Source organism: Pseudorasbora parva, chromosome 3, assembly GCF_024679245.1.
Source record: "Pseudorasbora parva isolate DD20220531a chromosome 3, ASM2467924v1, whole genome shotgun sequence".
In the NCBI taxonomy this organism is placed as follows: domain Eukaryota; kingdom Metazoa; phylum Chordata; class Actinopteri; order Cypriniformes; family Gobionidae; genus Pseudorasbora; species Pseudorasbora parva.
In genome coordinates this window covers 54,001,809-54,019,814 of record NC_090174.1, presented here as the reverse complement: position 1 = coordinate 54,019,814, position 18,006 = coordinate 54,001,809, and the positions used below count along the sequence as shown (strand labels likewise).

Here is an 18,006-nt window from a genome sequence, read left to right as displayed (position 1 = left end):
GGACTAAATATAAAATATCTTAAACTGTGTTCTGAAGATGAACGGAGGTCTTATGGGTGTGGAACGGTGTGGAGTGTGGAGTCATTAATGACATAAATTTCATTTTTGGGTGAACTAACCCTTTAAGGGAGTGAATGTAACGAAGGCAAGCTAGTAAGAGCTTTGTGGGTTAGTCTCGCTTCCCTGATCTCAGAAGCCGCACTAGTGACTGGCGATAGAGGTTATGCACTGTAAAAAGAATTCAGGTCTCCAATTGAAAATGTTCTAGTGACTGATCACATCAAACATTTTTTGTTTGCCAAACTGAATTTCTGTAAATTAAATTGCATCCATTCACAAAAATTCAATTTGGCCAACTGAAATTTTTTAGATGTGATCAGTCACTAGAAAATTTTCAATTGGAGACATGAATTTCTTTTTACAGCGTGCTCATTGGTGTAACACTTTCCATGTCGGAAATGTGGGTTTGAATCCTGCTCAAAATGTGGGGAGTTGAACCAGAGGGGTTTCATGTGGGTAAAGTTGTATATATATACTTTAGCAGTGCAATAATATAGTTTAAATTTTGTGACAGTAGAAACAAATCATGGACAAAAGACATTAACATTAGATGTACTACATTTAAATAGCTAACCTTTCAAATAGCTTTATACCACTGTCAGTTTAGAGGTCACACTTATGCACTTCACAACCAAGACATTCACATTTAAAAAAAATGTTATCTGGAAAACACCATTCGTTAGCATTCCTGTCTTAAATATCACCAAGTTTGGTTATGTTGGCTTTAGATGAGTTTTGGGCTAGGAAACTAGCTGACAGCCCAGCTAAAAAATATTTTCCAGGCTGAAAGACTATCCTAAAGACTAACTAAGACAAAAAACTTTATTGTACAGTTGGCTATATTAACAGGGCAATGCTACAGAATCAGCTTTACACTGGTTAAATCCGCCTGGTTGGGGAGTTCAGCAGGGTGAAGCTAATTATTTAGTATTACCATCCTGATAATAGAAATGATATAGTAGAGTTTATCATTTTAAGCGCTTTTGAAATCAAACTACCCCATCTGTTCCATAAACAAACAGAAACGTGCTTCACTGCTGAAAATACATCACAATGGTGTCACGTTGGCCCTCCAACAGTGTTGATGTGCCTTTACTTGTTTACTGACTTCAACAGTATGCTAAGAGCGCGAAGTGTCAGTCCAACTAATCTAAATAACAAGTTCCGTCACTCTCAAAACACGACTGGATGAAATTTGGGTCACCAGCCTGTTTGCAAAAGCGCAGAGCTTTTTTTTTTCTAACAGAGAAATGTGCCGTGGTTTGTTTATGTGCAGAAAAAGAGTGTAGGAGACCTCTGACGTTTATTCTGGCAGGTCCTGATGATGTAAGAAGCCAGCGTGGGGGCTTTTGCCTGTATAACAGCGTTTCCTCTCTTCTTGTTTTAATTTTCCCTTTCCTCGCCCCGCTCTCTCACTCTCCCGGGCTCTAATCATTCTGTTAGACTGACGCTAATTAAACAGAACAGAGAGTAAGTGTCATGTATGATTAGCTTTGTAACGTGGCAGCGGTGCCAGCGCTCGGCAATGCTGTGGCAGGTGCTGTACTGAGGGCTGTGGAACAAGGTGACAAAAAGAGAGAATGGGAACACACACTTTGACAGGAAAGAAGGCAAGAGAAAAGGAGACGCAGAAAAAAGACAGAAAGAGAAAGGAGCTGGTGAAACCCGACCACACTAACCTGAGGTTTCCTTTGTTGGTGGCATATTTGATGTGGTTGCAGATGTAATTAAACATTCCGTGAGCGCTTGTGCAGTCTCGAGCATCAAACACCTCGATAAAGAGAAATTCACTTTTTAGGACATATTATTTTTTCTATTATCACTGCATTTCAATATGTATCACACTGTTATAGCTCCTGATAAGATGATGGGAATAGTATATTGTATTGGTGGAAATACATTTAGATGTTAGACTAATCTGATGATAGACATTAAACATAGTTAGATTTACATTTGATGTTTGTACAATGGAAACCTAACGTATCTACTGAAGTATGGCCTGCTTCTGGAAAAGAAATGACCATTTTCAGGTTAAAATGAGAGACTGGGTTTGGTCAATTGTTGTTGGTTCGAGAACCATACAAGGATCTAAGATGAAAAATCTTGCAATACTGTAAAAACTAGCTTAATACCTGTAATTTGGACCACTGAATCCGTCCCACACAGCGAGCTGCATTTCTCCATGCGTGTTTGGCCCCATAGATTAGTTCTGTGTCTTTCAACTGATATGTTCCAGAAGTTTCAATCTCTTTTTTGACCTCTTCTAGCCTGTCAACATGAGCCTTTGAGCCACATCTGTTCAGACAGAAGCCAAACATATAGAGGTGCATTAAAGAATTATTAAAATCAACAAGGGAAGTTATGTTCTGCATAAATAAATAAACAAGTATGTTTCTTTCTTGAAAAATATTTGAGATGTATTATAGACATTTGTTCTCGCATAGTATATCTAATATTAGGGATAATTCACCTAAAAATTTAAATAACCCCATGATTTACCCTCAAGCCATCCTAGGTGTATACAACATTCTTCTTTCAGACGAATACTACTGAGTTTTATAAAAAATAAAAAAAATAAAAAAATGGTCCTGGCTCTTCCAAACTTTATAATTATAACAGCCCAAAATTTAAAGACCAAAAAAGTTTATCCATTCATTATAAAGGTACTCCACACAGCTCTGGTGGTTAATAAAGGCCTTCTAAAGGGTCCATATTTATTGGTTAATACTCAAATTTAACACATTATAAATTAAAATATTTAGCTTCCAGCGGACCACCTTCTGTATTTAACTTAAAGCGTAGCGCATCTCGCAGTTCAAAATGCTTACGCTACATCTGACATCATTCAGTGATTTCAGTGACGCTTTTTCTGTAAGCTGAATATGGAAGGAAGTCTGCCAGAAGCTAGATATTTCACTAAAAAAAGTAAAACGTTTTTTAAAAGTAAAAAAAAAAAAAACCTGGCCTTTCAGAAGGCCTTTATTTATACCCCGGAGCAATGTGGATTACTTTTGTAATGGATGGATGCAATTTTTTGGGCTTCTAATTGTGGGCTCCCATTGACTGGCTGCCATTATAAAACTTGGAAGAGTCAAGACATATTTTAATATAACTCTGATTGTATTTGTCTGGAAGAAGAGTGTCATATACACCTAAGAGGGCCTGAGGGAGAGAACAGCATGGGGTAATTTTAATTTTTAGGCGAACTATCCCTTTGAGTGCTGATTTTAAAGAAAAAAAACATAAGCTCTCTCTCTCTCTCTCTCTCTCTCTCTCTCTCTCTCTCTCTCTCTCTCTCTCTCTCTCTCTCTCTCTCTCTCTTCTCTCTCTCTCTCTCTCTCTCTCTCTCTCTCTCTTTCTCTCTCTCTCTCTCTCTCTCTCTCTCTCTTCTCTCTCTCTCTGTCTCTCCCCTCTCTCTCTCTCTCTCTCTCTCTCTCTCTCTCTCTCTCTATATATATATATATATATATATATATATATATATATATATATACTGAATATAATTATATACAGTTCATTTTTATGTATTAAATTTAAGTTGTTCTCCTGCCTTTTGATTGATGTGTAGTACTGGTCAATGAAATCTGTTGCAAGCGGTAGAAGTTCATCTTTTCTTCGGACTTCGTCTGGTTTGCGAGTTTGCTGGTTTGGCACCATTACAGAGCCTATACAAACACGCTCGGTGCAGATCGGAACCTGCAAATAGACAGCAACTTCCACAATAAAAAAACAGAGTGTGCAAATCCAAACATTCTACATTACTCACGGAAATGTGCTACACTGTGCCTGTCTCACACATATTGTGTCCACAGGAGTTTTACTGCAACAGCAGGCAGAAGTTGAGATGCCTTTTCTGCTGTGTAACAGAAGTAATGTCTGGGTGAGCACATTGAGTAATTCCTTTAATTGCCACCATAAATTATAAAATGTCATGACATTTAGATTACAAAAGAAGGGCCAGCAATAAAGGGACATAGTATATACATGCATACCATTATGGCAGCTTTTGAAAAAGTTTAGTGTTCATGTATATATGCCAATGTTATTGTATATGGTCTTGGTGGATTTCACCTGCTATGCTGCTGCAGCGCAAATATGGACTTTCTACTGCTAATAGATAAAAAGACATGCTGCTGTGAGCATGTAAGATATGCTGAATAAATAGACAAATCTCAGCAGATATAGGCAGGTGAAGCTAGGGGAGGAGGAGGGTTTCAGAAGAACTCTTATAGCATGCTGCAGGACGAGTTTATATAAAACAATAATCCAGACTCTTTAAATGTTGAGATAGCAATTTTATTGGCTCCAGGGTCAATAGAGGCCAATTAGCTTGTGTCATATGGTAATGATGTAATTGCTTACAGATGGCATGTAAAGGACCCATTAGACTGCACCCTCTGGAGTTTCATGACTAAACTTATATGCAAAACAGCTCTTAATTGATAATCTTGTGGTGAAAATAGATACATTTTTGGAGTTTAGCCAAAATGAGGGTGAATGCACATTTTACCATGTTTTCCTATACAAACATTGCAACTTGTTAATATGGTTACCAAAATCAAAAAGGTGAATGTTATGTTTCAATTACATGCTGCAAAGCTTGGCAATAATGCAACATGACCCCTTTAAAGCAGTGAATAATAATAAAACATTTTATTTATAATGAGCTTTTCTAGTATCCAAAGCTCTATGTATCATATTCATACACTGTAAAAAAAAAAAAAAAAAAAATGTTGTTTTTTGTTGGTTTAACTTAAAAAAGTAAGTAACTTTTTTTGAGTTTATTGAAATTAAAAATTTGAGTTGATACAATGAAGGAAAATTGTTTAATAAAAAGAAACTCAAAATATTATTGTATCTGAACCACATAAAAAAATTGATAAATCATGAAAATAACACTATTTGGCATTTTTCACTGCGTCATCAGAAATAAAACACACACAATTACCCAATATGCTTACAAAATCTTTTAATAATATTTTAATAAAGGTTGTCGAATCTAAAAAAAATTTAATTGTATTAACTCAAAATTTTAATTTCAATGAACTCAACATTTTAAGGCTTTAAACTTTTTTTCTAAATAATTTTTTTAAGTGTATAGTGGGCATGTGAAACAAACACACAGACCTTCAGCATTTATTTTACGTGTGTTTTCGAGAGTATATTTCTTGAAAATATATGAAAAACATATTGCTAAGTGATGGCAGGCTTCATCAGAGCTTGCTAAAAAGAAGCAAAGAGACAAACGGAAGTCGCTCATTGCCTTGAGGACAATACTCATATGGTCACTATAATAAGATTAGATTTGAAGTGCACTGTCACTTTCTGTAGCTGCTAATAAGTTCAGTGGATAAGGGTGAATGGCAAAGACAGAGCTGAAAAATAACAACAAGCCTGTCCAAACTAGAGCTGTTTAATTAAGGACTGGCTTGTTTTTATGCCCCAAATTGCCCTTTTAGTCCGGTGAAGCATTTAAACCACTGACCCATAATGTTTCAACAGAAAAAAAGTAGCTCAACCAACAAACCAAAAAAATAATAATAATAACTAGAACAAAAGGCTTGGTTACGAGGTTCCCTGAAGAGGGAACAAGCGCTGCGATTGCATCATGAACCATGTGTGAAATCCATCCATTAGTGAGATGAGATGTCAGAGGCGGGTGACATCAAGAACCAGGAAACTATAAAGGGAACTCTTTAGGGCAGAGGTCTTCAACCCTGCTCCTGGGGACCCACTGTCCAGTTTAGCTCCAACCCTTATCAAAGGCAGGTGAAGCTAATCAAGCTCTTCAGGATCACTTGTTAAAAATACACAGGCTGGTGTGCTGAAGCAGGTTGGAAATAATTTTTGCAAGACAGTGGGTCCCCAGGAGCAGGGTTGAAGACCTCTGCTTTAGGGAACCAAAGTTACAGTCATAACCGAGTGTTCCCCTTCAAAGGAACTATATACACACACTGCCAAATAACAAACAAACAACTGTTCACTTTTACGCCACAAGGCACCTCTGTGGACATAAGCATCTAAAGATCTGACTGGGCAAAGCAGATTATTTATTTCCTGGTACAAGTTTACAACTGGAGGAGACCAAACTTAAGGACCTCCTCAATGGGCTCAAAGGGAGCCAGGGATAATACTTGAATCACCACGGCCAAATTCCAAGCCTGCACCCTACGGAATACTGAAGGCCACAGCCTCAATGTGCCAAAGAGAAAATGTGTTACCAAGGGGTCTCTCCTTAAAGATGTACCAACCAAAGGAATTTGATAAGCAGCTATATGGTTGCCAAAAAAAAATCCTTTTAAGAGGATGGGGATCACCCAGCAGTAAATTGCTCTTGCAGGAACTCCTTCTGGGGACAAGCCCAGAGCATCCACAGTTCTGGACATGGGTAAAATATTGAGCCCCCTGCTTGAGACGGAAGGTCCCTCCTGATCGTGTTCTCCTACGGAGAGCCGTCGAGGAGTGACACAAGATCTGAGAACTAACGACATAACCAACGAACGCAAGCATCGCCGCATGACTTAGCTCATCTAAAAAGGAATGACCTTCGTGGAAAATCCCCTGGTCCTGAGCCACCACTGTAGGAGCCTCATGTACAACAGGCCAAAAGTTATAACATTGGACGCTGCTGCCATCAGACCCAGCAGTCTCTGAAACTGCTTGACAGTGAGTGACTGACCTAGCTTTATTTTTTTTACTGATGATAGGATTGACTATCCATGCTGGAGACTGAATCCCATACCACTCCTATAAATGTAGTTCTTTGTGATGGAATCAGCACACTCTTTTTGGTGTTCAGTCTCAACATCAATACTTTCATGTGTGCGTGAACGACATCTCGATGCTGAACCGCCACCACCTGCGACTGGGCTAAAATCAACCAATCGTCGATATAGTTCAGTGCGCGGATGCCCTGCAGACCTTGTGGTACTAGAGCTGCATCCATTCATTTGGTGAAATTGTGGCACAATCTGTCTCAAGGTTAATGGACTGATTCAGAACCTAAAGATCCAAAATGGGACACATCCCTCCATCCTTCTTTGGAATGATAAAATACAGGCTGTAAAACTCAGGTTCCCTGTCGGCAGGAAGTATACGTTCTATGGTTCCCTTCCCCAACAGAGTTTTTACCTCCTGTTCCATGACCAGAGCCACCACTGTTGGTAGGACCCACATAAACCTGGGTGCGCGACACCCAAACTGAATTTTGTAACCCTTTTTGACTATGCACAGGGCCCATTGAGATATATTCGGCAGTATATATTGCAACGCTGCCAGAAATTCTACTAGGGGAACTATTCTCCTGACAATGGGCTCTTGTATATTTCGAACCACCAATATGGTGCCCTGAAGCAGCACACTGGCAGTGAACAACCGAACCAGCAGCTCTGATACCCTCCGCTGTGCCCTGGAGTACACGAGGTGGCAGGGTTGGCAGAACGAGGAGAAATCGGCACCATATACTGAGGAATTGGCCCCTTCTCACTGGGAGGGACTGCCTTCAGAGGCCTGACACTTTGGGCGTCAGTACCTCTCCCCCACAGCTTTCTTGGCGTTCAGAACGGTTCTCAGCTCCAGCTGACCCCTCGAAGACTGCGGTTGAGAGCACCTACCCTGGCCCTTCCCTGCTCTCTCTGGGGCATCGCCAAAGAGGCCAGAGGGGCAATAGTGGGGCGTCAATCAAAAACCTTAGCCAAAGATGCCTCACCAGAGTTGTCATAACACTGCCGATTGATTTTGCCATCTCCTTAGTGGCCCAGAAAGAATCATCTGTGGACTGGCGCAACTCAGCTACTGCATTTGGGCCAATTCCCCTGCCCTCATCTAAATCCTAGGTGGCTAAAATATGTGGCTGAATATGCTTTTCCCACCAATGCTGATGTTGTACATGCTGCCTTAGATCCAACTTCTCAGAGCTGAATTTGTGAAGCACTGGCGCCTTATCCGGTGTGAAAGGAATCACAGCACATGCTTTCACACACTAGGAGAAGGCACTGGATCTTTACTTGAATGCAGGCTGTGGATGCTCCACTCCCAAACAAACACTCCCCATCCGTGATGAAACGGGGACAGAGAAGAACACACAATCTATACTGATGCTGCTGTTTGCTTGCCTTACTATTCAACTTTTAAACTCTGACAGACAACAATAAATGGGACATACAGTTTCTCATATATAATTTGCTGAAGATATAGCTTTATAGTTTCCTGGTCTTTGTCGTCTCATTACACTATTGGACGAATTTCACACGTGCTTCATGACAATGAAGCAGAGCGTTCCCAAAGCGTCAATGATGCAGCAGAGTTCTCTTAAAGGGGAATCCATGGTGTCCACCAAATTATAATTATTGTGCATAAAATAAACCACAAAGGGCGAGTTATTAGTTTTCACGAATGCACTAAAATATTTATCCTTAATTTTATTCAAATACTGAAGTTAAAAAGCATGTAAAAATGTTCACTACCCATCACTACTACTACTACTGCTGCTTTCCTACTCTTCCTCCATGCACCATATTGAATGTTTCAGTTTCTTTAATTTTCTTTTCCCCATTATGCTGTCAATAAACTAACTCAGGGCAACCCGACCATTACTTGCCATTCATGTGGCATGTACAGGGACACCTGTGTGACTAACCAAACAAGCATTAATACGGATGGCGCTTAGCATAAGAACGTTAAAAATAAAATAGGACTTTTATTAGTTTCTTCGCATTCACCAACCGTAAGGGATCGTGAATGCAGTCTTGCAGCTGTCACATTCTGTAGAGTTGGAGATTCAACCCAAAAATCCTTCAGAATGTGATATATTATAAATCATACCATCTGTAATTAGCATCAATTAGCATGCAAAGCCACCCTCTCATGAAAGTGCGCAGAACTTCATAACCCCCTCTTAGAAGGCTGATTCAGATTTAGAGAGATGTTGAGAGTTCTGCAAACATGTTGTCGTACAAACGTGAAGGGTAAAGCTATTTTAAAACCTCAGATTGTTCACAACATGTGGATTCTATAGGAGCAGTTAAATTGCAATCAAGTGTGAATAGCAAAAGTCAGCTCTAGTTTCGCGTCATGCCCAAATTGCCATAATTAGGAGTTTCCAAGTTATAAAACTCCTATTTTTGTTAAATAAATAGTTAAGAATAATCAGAGTTCTGTGACATCATGTAAAAACAACCTAGATGGCAGCAGCTAGCTACTTTATTGGCAACCTTTTTTTTTTTTTTTTTTTTGCAAGAGGCAAGTTAAGGTAGTGATTAAGTATTCTTGGTCAACTTGGATCCATTTTGGTGTTATGAGTGTTGCCATAGAAACTGTTCAATCTTGTGTGTGAAAAGTATTAAAATCTTGCATTTTGTAATTACGGTAATTCCGACATGTGAAATGTGAAAACTGCATGAACCTCTCACACTAAGCCATTCCTGATATTTCATTCTAGTAGTTATCAAATCACTCTGGACACACCTGAATAGGAAATGAAACCTAATGGTTTTGAACACAGAAAATGTTTTAAGATCCCTCTTTGTTTACAGAGACTGAAAAAATTGCAGAATAATAATAGTATCCATTTCATATTTTTCATAATCAATAGAATCAATAGAAAAAGCCAAGCTAATTTCCATCAGTCATCATCAGCGGGACTCAGCTGGACTGTGTGTGCAAACGTGTGCGTCAGTAAACAAATGTAAGTTGCCTGTTTATAAAGTAAATGATAAAGCGTGAATACAATGGAGTCCTGTCACTAAGCAATGAGTATTTATCTGTGGTGAAGCTGTGATAAGCACAATGATAAGTGCATGTGAATGTGCTTTCCTATTATCTTGCAAACATTTTTACTAGGGCCGGGACTTTAACGCGTTAATTAAGATTAATTAATTACGTGACTTTAACGCGTTAATTAATTACGCAAAAAGAAATATAAAAAAAATGTAACCACACTTATTTTTGCACCGCGGAACTTTTTTCAATCAATGAGTTTCGACGGACCGATTATACTGGAACACCAACTAGCGCTCGCTCCGGAGTCACGACAACAACAAACCATGGGTGCGTCTCAATCAGCTCCCTAGTTCAGTAGTCAGGGCACTGGTCAGGGAGTCAGCCCATTGACTTATGTCCTGATCAGTACCCTGACTACTGAACTAGGGAGCTGATTGAGACGCAGGGCATGAGTGAACATGAACGAAGAAGCTGATGAGACTGCTTTGCTTGGCCCCGTGGATGGGAAATTTTGTTTTAAAAAAACGAAAGAATGGAAGCGTCGTCAAGAGCATGGTTGTGTGCAAGCTATACAACAAGGAATTAGCGTATCACCGCAGCACATCAAGCCTCAAATATCACAAATATGCTTTTGCTATACTTAATGGCAAACATTGCGCTGGTCTGCTGGACTGAAATAAATAAACAATATTTTGTTGATTAAGCTTATGTATTCAGTCATTATTCAATGGTAAACTAAAAATACATGTGAAAAATTACTTCTCATTGTTCTCAGTTCAATTTTTACATATTTTATTTAAATTGTATGCACATGATGGGCCCCATCATATACCCGGCGCAATACAATGCCTGGCACAATATAATGCAAGTGTTCTAGTTTCAGCCCGACGCAGTTAACTTTTTCACGTACAGCGCCACATTTTTTATACCCATCTGTTCGGCCAGGCGTGCTGGTCTGAAAATGATGAGTGTTTAGGTGCATTGTTGGCTCCTTGCTATTTTGAGCAACTGAAAATGACTGCGCCACTGACCAACAAAATCTTGGTCTAAAGTCAATAGTGCAGTATTTTGTGTGTCATTTAAAGGGCATGTTATTAATATGTCCACACTATTTCCAGGATATTGTATAATTATCGGGGAGCCGCTATCAATATGTGGGATGTCTGAAATTATATTTCTTTATTAAATGGCAAATAGATCATTAACAGATACAAACCCTTTATTTAAGCTTTGAGGTGAACATCAAACATACCGTGCTGGAGTTGTGATGTAGAGTATCATTGTACAAAGCTCCAGTTTCCCAGTTCTTCACTTTCATGAATCTGGGACATTTGGAGGGACTTCCATTCTGAACAGTCTTAGTTGGGGAAACTCTTCCATGCGTTTGCGGCTGTGGAGGAACAAACATTGCACAGTATTAGCAAGTTGCTTCTAATTTGTCTATTAGCAAACACTAAATGACTCTCTGTATTGCAGGAACAATTCCTACAACACTCTCCAAGTACAGTTCAAAAGAAAGTTCAAAAACTTCAAAAGATTATCAACACTGATAATTTAACTCTCTTTTTAGGCCATTAAACAAAACCAGCCTTTTACTTCTCAAAGAATATTAAATGGCATTAAACATGCAACATCTCCTACTAAAATACATGCACATAAAAAAATGGATAACGCTTTATTTTTAACACCACTTCTCACTATTAACTAGTTACTTATTAGCATCCGTATTACTAGGATATTGGCTGTTTATTAGTATTCATAAAGCACATGACCATATTCCACATCTCTTAATTAGTCCTACCCAATACCTAAACTTAACCTTACTAACTATTAATAAGCAGTAATTAGGAGTTTATTGAGGCAAAAGTCATAGTTAATACTTACTTAATAGTAAGAACTGAACCCTAAATTAAAGTGTGACTAAACAATGCTATGCCAAAAATATCAAAATACTGATTTATATACTCACATATTCATATGAGAGTTGTGCTAAAAGGTGATCACACATTGTATTTTTAAATCAGTCACACATAAAAAGCATAATAATAATAATAATTATAAGAATAATAAGAATACATATTAAGCAGACAAGTTTCTATTTCTTTAAAAGAATGGGTTTGGTCATTAACACGGATGATATCTGACAGAAAACAACTTTCTTTGCAAAGTTCTTTATTCTTATGTGACTATTATAACAAATAGCAGGTAAAGGAAAGAAATGACCTACTCAAAGCGTCAAAGGGATAATCAGCATTATTAAGGAAATATTTCATTGAGCTTGATTTCCAGAGAGAATAGAATACTCTCAATGACTTTCCATTCAAAAGACGACTTCGATCCAATGGAAATCAATCTAGCAGCCATTATATTCCTATGAAGACCAAGTTCACAGGCTGACGGTTTCGGTACCATATCACTTGCATAATTGTGGTGGTTTCTGATGATAGGAATGCAAACTTCAATATCAGCCTTGGCCCATTATGTTCGCTGTCCCCTGGAAGAATAGTGGGCGTCCTTATGCTCAATTGATTTGATTCTCCTCAGAAGACAAATATGTCTCTTGCTACACAACCTACACGATTATTATCTCAAAGCCACGCTACACTCGGCTGGCACGGAAAGCACCACACTCATGTTAACACGTGAGACATCTGAAGAAGAACGAATGAGCAGAACAATCTTGTCATAAGTTTTAAAAAAAGCGGACATGATACACCCTTACATAAACGTACACTGTGACAGGAAGGCAGTGCGAAAGAAAAGGTGTAAAATTGAAAAAGGAAACTACAACTGAGGATTTTGTGTACATGACAGCGTCGCCCTGAGCAACGACTGACACACACACACACACACACAACCACATGAGCGAGCGGGGTGGAATAATCGGCAACATCATCGACACTTGGAGACCACTTACTCACACTAGAGCGCTTCAGAAACAAGCACTCCATACACTCACGCAACATTCACAGACCACCAGAGCCCACCTTCACTGCTCAACTTTGCTCGACAACAGGCAGTGCGGGGGAAACTGCTTTGTCTAAGTCTCATCCTTATCACCACAGCTGTATTAACACAAGCTGCACACAACGCTTTATTATGTAAAAGAGTAACACGAGCTGATTTGACAAACTAATTTTCACAAGCTGCTAATAAATAAAACATTCTGGAATGACTAATCAGCTGAAAAGACTGTATTTCTTTGGATGTCATAGAAATTCTATCTATCTATCTATCTATCTATCTATCTATCTATCTATCTATCTATCTGTCTATCTGTCTATCTGTCTATCTATCTATCTATCTATCTATCTATCTATCTATCTATCTATCTATCTATCTATCTATCTATCTATCTATCTATCTATCTATCAAAATTATTGGTACACTGCCTGGAAGAGAACGTGTGTTTGTAGGAGAGTTTGAGTGGACTAAGACTCTCCAAGGATCACAGCTGGAGAATTGCATAGATTAGTTGAGTCTTAGGGGCAGAAAGCTTAAAAAAAAAAAAAAAAAAAAGAGATCAAACCGTACCTACATCTCCACATGTTGTTTGATAGGGTTTCAAGAAAAACCCTCTGTTTTCCTCCAAAAACAAACATCAGCAAATTCAGTTGCCAGACACAACTAGAACTTCAAAAAGGACCTGGTTCAGTCCTCAGATGAAACAAAAAGAGCTTTTTGGCATCAGATGGGTTTGATTCAAACATGTATTAAAAGTAATCCAAGTACTGAAATATGGGCCTATTTTTCTGCTGGAGGTCCTGGACATCTTATTCAGGCATCATTGATTCTCTCAAATACTAATAGATACAAAATCTAAACCTGACAGCCTCTGCTAGAAATCTTATAATGGGGTGTGAATGATCTTCCATCAGGACGAGCACAAACACTGAGCACAAAATGAAGCTTCTGCCATGACCAGCCCAGTCCCCTGACCTGCTGAACCCTATAGAAAATGAGAGAGTTGAAGAGAAGCTCTGTGAATCTGGAGGATCTGGAGAGGTTCTGTATGGAGGAACGGTCTCTGATCTCTTGTCAGGTGTTCTCCAAACTCATCAGGCATTATAGAAGAAGACTCAGAGCTGTCGTCTTGGCAAAAAGGACGTTACAATAATTGGGTTCAAATTATTGTGGCCAACATGAACTAAAAATGTGATTTATATTATTTTACTTCAATGAAAGTTTAGAATTGTGTTATTTCTTTAATGAAAGATCAAAAGGGATAAACCATGCAGATTTGTATTTACAGCAGCCTTTGCTTACATTTACAGAAGTTGCCAATATTAGTGGAGAGAAGTGTATATTAAATGGCATCAATTAAAGTAACATCTCCTAAATACATGCAAATAAAACAATGTCATGTTAAAATAATTTGCATGACAAATCAAAAACATGTAAATATTGATTCATATATTGCAATATTCATATAATTATGAGGGCTGAAATAGTTTAATTGATGCTTAATTGATGCTTAAATAGCATTAACAATGCAACATCTTATGAAATGCATGCAAAAAAAAGATTAAAAAATGAGTCAAAATTATTTGCATTGCCATTAATTAGAGCTGGGCAACGTTTGTTTAATCGCGATTAAGCGCATGATTTTCTGTGATTAATTGTGATTAATCGCAGTATGCGCAAAATTCAATAATGAATACAAAAGTGCTGCTAAACGAACAAAAGTGCAATAGCATATGGTTTGCAAACACTTTAAACAAATAAGGTGCTTTTTACAGGAGTTAAAAGTTATATATATCAATTGTAAATATCAACTTAAACATTAATTTAATCAAATTCAATTAAATTGGTGGTATACATATATTGATTCTGTAGTAATATTCTCATCAGTGTTCAGCTTTTACATAGGCTGACTTAAATCTGCATATTTGTGATATTCACCCCAGGGCGTTATTTAATTTTATAAAGGCCATTTTTTAAAATCTTATTAAATGCATGCATCATCTTTCCTGTTAAATTCTTATATTTGATTAATAAATCCAGTTATGATAGTAAAAACACTATAGGCTGTTACTAATCAAATTAAATAATTTAAACTGCAAAACATACAGCTGCAATAAAAAATGTTAAAAGATTGATGTTCTAAATAAAACATGCAATCATACTTTTAAACATAACCGCCAATAGGGGGCAGCAAGTGATCATCTTCATAAGTGAGTCATTGAGTCGTTTATTCAAATGATTCATTCAAAACGCTGAATCATTTAGTAACAAAACACCGCGCTGAGTGTTGCTTTCCTCTGGAACTATTTTCGTCGGTGAAATCATGGGTGAAATGGAACAAAAAAAGGTTGCTTGGATCTAAAATGTAAGTAGCCTAACTTAATATTAATTAGGGTACTTGTTTATTGAACTAGGATACACCATTTGTGCTACACAATTCACGATTGCAAAGTCGAATTGTGTTATTAACAATATCATAAATCATAAATATCAACAACTACAAAAAACTCAGTTTTACCCCAGTATGTTTCTTCTGTGAGTTTATTGCTGCTCAATTGTTTTGATTTCTCCACAAATGTCTTTCACATAAAGAGACAGGCAGTGCGAGCCTCAACACGACTTGTTAACGTACCAGAGGCAGAGATACACTCATCAATCGCTGCTGTTTACATTGAATATAATAAAAACAACCAAAAAATCTGGATCATTCTTGCGTTTCTGGTTATTTTTATATTTTATTTGTCCCATTTGTCCCAGACAAAGAATGTCAAGCCCTTGGCTTAGGGCTACAGTGTTATATTCTCCTGTGACCAATGGTTTGTCTGTATGTGTATTCAGAGGCAGTGAGCAACGGCCTTTCAATATAATAATAAATAACTGCGTTAATGCGCGATAAAATAATTGTCGGCGTTAATTAATAAATGCTTTAACATGATAATAATGCGTTAGCTTGCCCAGCCCTACCATTAATCTGAAAATATTGAATATTCACATATTTATATACATATGTTGTACTAAAGGGATTCTACATTACAGCATTTTCTAATTTAGTCATACATAATTAAAATCGAATATTTTCAATGTAAATACAGCCTTTGACATGATAAATAAATATCAACAGAACTTTTTTTATGGGTGCTTAAGTGATAATAGCTAATGGTAAATATGCATTTAGTATCATTGCAATTATTAAATCACATATTTTTGAATTGGTGGAATGCTGTATTAAACTTATGAGGGAATGGAATTAACAAAAATGTAGATGATAAAATAATATAGCATATTTTTCATGCAGAGCTTCAAAGGCGGCAACATCATTGTTTAATGATGTTAGCAGCTCATCTGTCCAACTGCTTCGCACCACTACCACTGGGCGAGCGAGCCTTATTAGTGCTTCAATTATACAGGGCACTGCTGTTAGCCTTGGAAAACTCAGCACATTTCTAAAAAAACAGGCAGACTGAAAGGTTATTATCATCTCAAACATTTCAAAACATTGCACCTGTGTTGCTTTAATGTGTTTGCAATCGCTAAAGCAATGAAACATGCATTCTGTCTAGTGTCAGCAAGGTTAGCTTTCCAGAGTACTTCTTACATTTCTTACATAAAACAAGCTGTTCCATTTACAGCTTGACATGTAAAACAAGTTTGAAATTGTCTAAAGAGAACACTCACTTATCATCAGCTCAGCAGGTATATTCTGTAGATCAAACAGTGTGTGGACAATATTCTGAGCATGCTCGAGCAAATTCATTACTCACCAGTGTGTGTCAGTGAGAATATGCTAAAAGTGCAAAATGTCAACATGCACTTCTATTATAACATGTTATTAGAGAGTAGCCAAGGTCTCAAACTGTCAGAGCGAAGTGAAGATTGGAAGGTACAAGGGAATGTGTTATCGACTCTTAGCTTTTGTAGATAATGTCATATCTGGCTAGCCAGATAAGGTCAATGTGACTGAATAACACACACTTTTAACCCTCATGCACTGTCCGTTTATGCTTGCGATTTCGGCAAACCTTTAAGATCATTACAAGTCACACTGCATGACATGGATCTAATAAGCTTAGGTACGGGATGTATGGCTGTATGATGATGACGCCTAATGAATCGTAGGCTACGGCGCAAGATAGTAGAAGAATAAAACATCATCAGTATGTAGTGGTAAACAAGTAAAGCAAGATGAATCACACTTTAGAAGTTACATTTATCACGCGAGCTAAGAAAAAGAAGAGGAAGCGAAAGAGAGGAATATGAATGAGGTCGTGGCTAGGAAAAAGAATAAAAAACGGCATTTCATGTTGCATTTTTATTGGCTAGTCAGTAGACGTAGGTTGTAGCACACACTGTGAAATGATCATGCAAAATTTCTGACAGTGTCGGAAAATTATCGCAGGCTATATTTGGTCGCAAGACCATGACAACGGCCATCTTTGAACATCTCTCTCACTGACCACAGAAATCGTCACAGTTATCTTTCATCTGGGACAACCCAAAATTGTACATTGTGTACCGGGCATTAGGATGTACACTGAGGAGGTTTGGGGTCTCCCCATTAAAACGCTTTTCAGGAAGTTTTGGGGACTCCCCAGTGAAATGTGATTTGCCCCAGTGAAAAAAGAAGCAGCTAATATCCCCCACTTTACCGTTTTTACCTTTCTTTTTGAATGTTATGCTTGTTATACTGTAGGCCTATGTTTGTGTGTGTTTGAATTTGTTCTCCATTGTGGATGAGTTGTGGTGTCACGCCTCAATTTTTGTGAGCGTTTTCTTCATTGTAATTTACAGTGGCCCAGTAGTGCAGCCGTACTAAATTAAATCACAACGAAATTGTCACAACACAACAGAAACAAGCCGCAAACACAACGGAAATGCTCTCGACCTCGGTCAGTCTTACAAAGATATAAACACTACTATCAGTTTTAAGTGCGTAACCATTGTATATCAATATAAAATATCAATTCAAAATTACCCACATGCTTTATAGCTGCATATTTATACTCGTGAACGTCTTTAGTCGCTATCACAACGCTTGATGCCCAAGGGAATGTCTGCCAATTGCACCATGCAGTTGAAACATATAATTTGTATAAATTAAAATTAAAATTACTTTTAACCTTTAAAAACACTCAATAATGCACAACATTGGAATTTGATTATTTAAACAAAACAAAAAAGTCAATTTTAATTAATAAAATTATACATTTCAACTACTTGGTGCAATTGGCAGACATTCCCTTGGGCACCAAGCATCGTGATAGC

The 18,006-nt window shown here is 37.8% G+C and overlaps 1 protein-coding gene across 3 annotated transcripts in view; it reads right to left on the bottom strand.

The window, feature by feature from the left end:
* Window positions 1-18,006, bottom strand: part of nos1 (nitric oxide synthase 1 (neuronal)) — a 101,761-nt gene that overhangs the window by 47,845 nt on the left and 35,910 nt on the right. For all 3 annotated transcript variants that reach the window (XM_067439497.1, XM_067439498.1, XM_067439496.1), the window contains exons 4-7: window positions 11,033-11,170; window positions 3,611-3,756; window positions 2,193-2,355; window positions 1,740-1,831 (exon numbers count right to left, since the gene is read on the bottom strand). In XM_067439497.1, coding sequence (XP_067295598.1) covers window positions 1,740-1,831; window positions 2,193-2,355; window positions 3,611-3,756; window positions 11,033-11,170 — 539 coding nt within the window. The remainder of the gene's footprint in view (window positions 1-1,739; window positions 1,832-2,192; window positions 2,356-3,610; window positions 3,757-11,032; window positions 11,171-18,006) is intronic.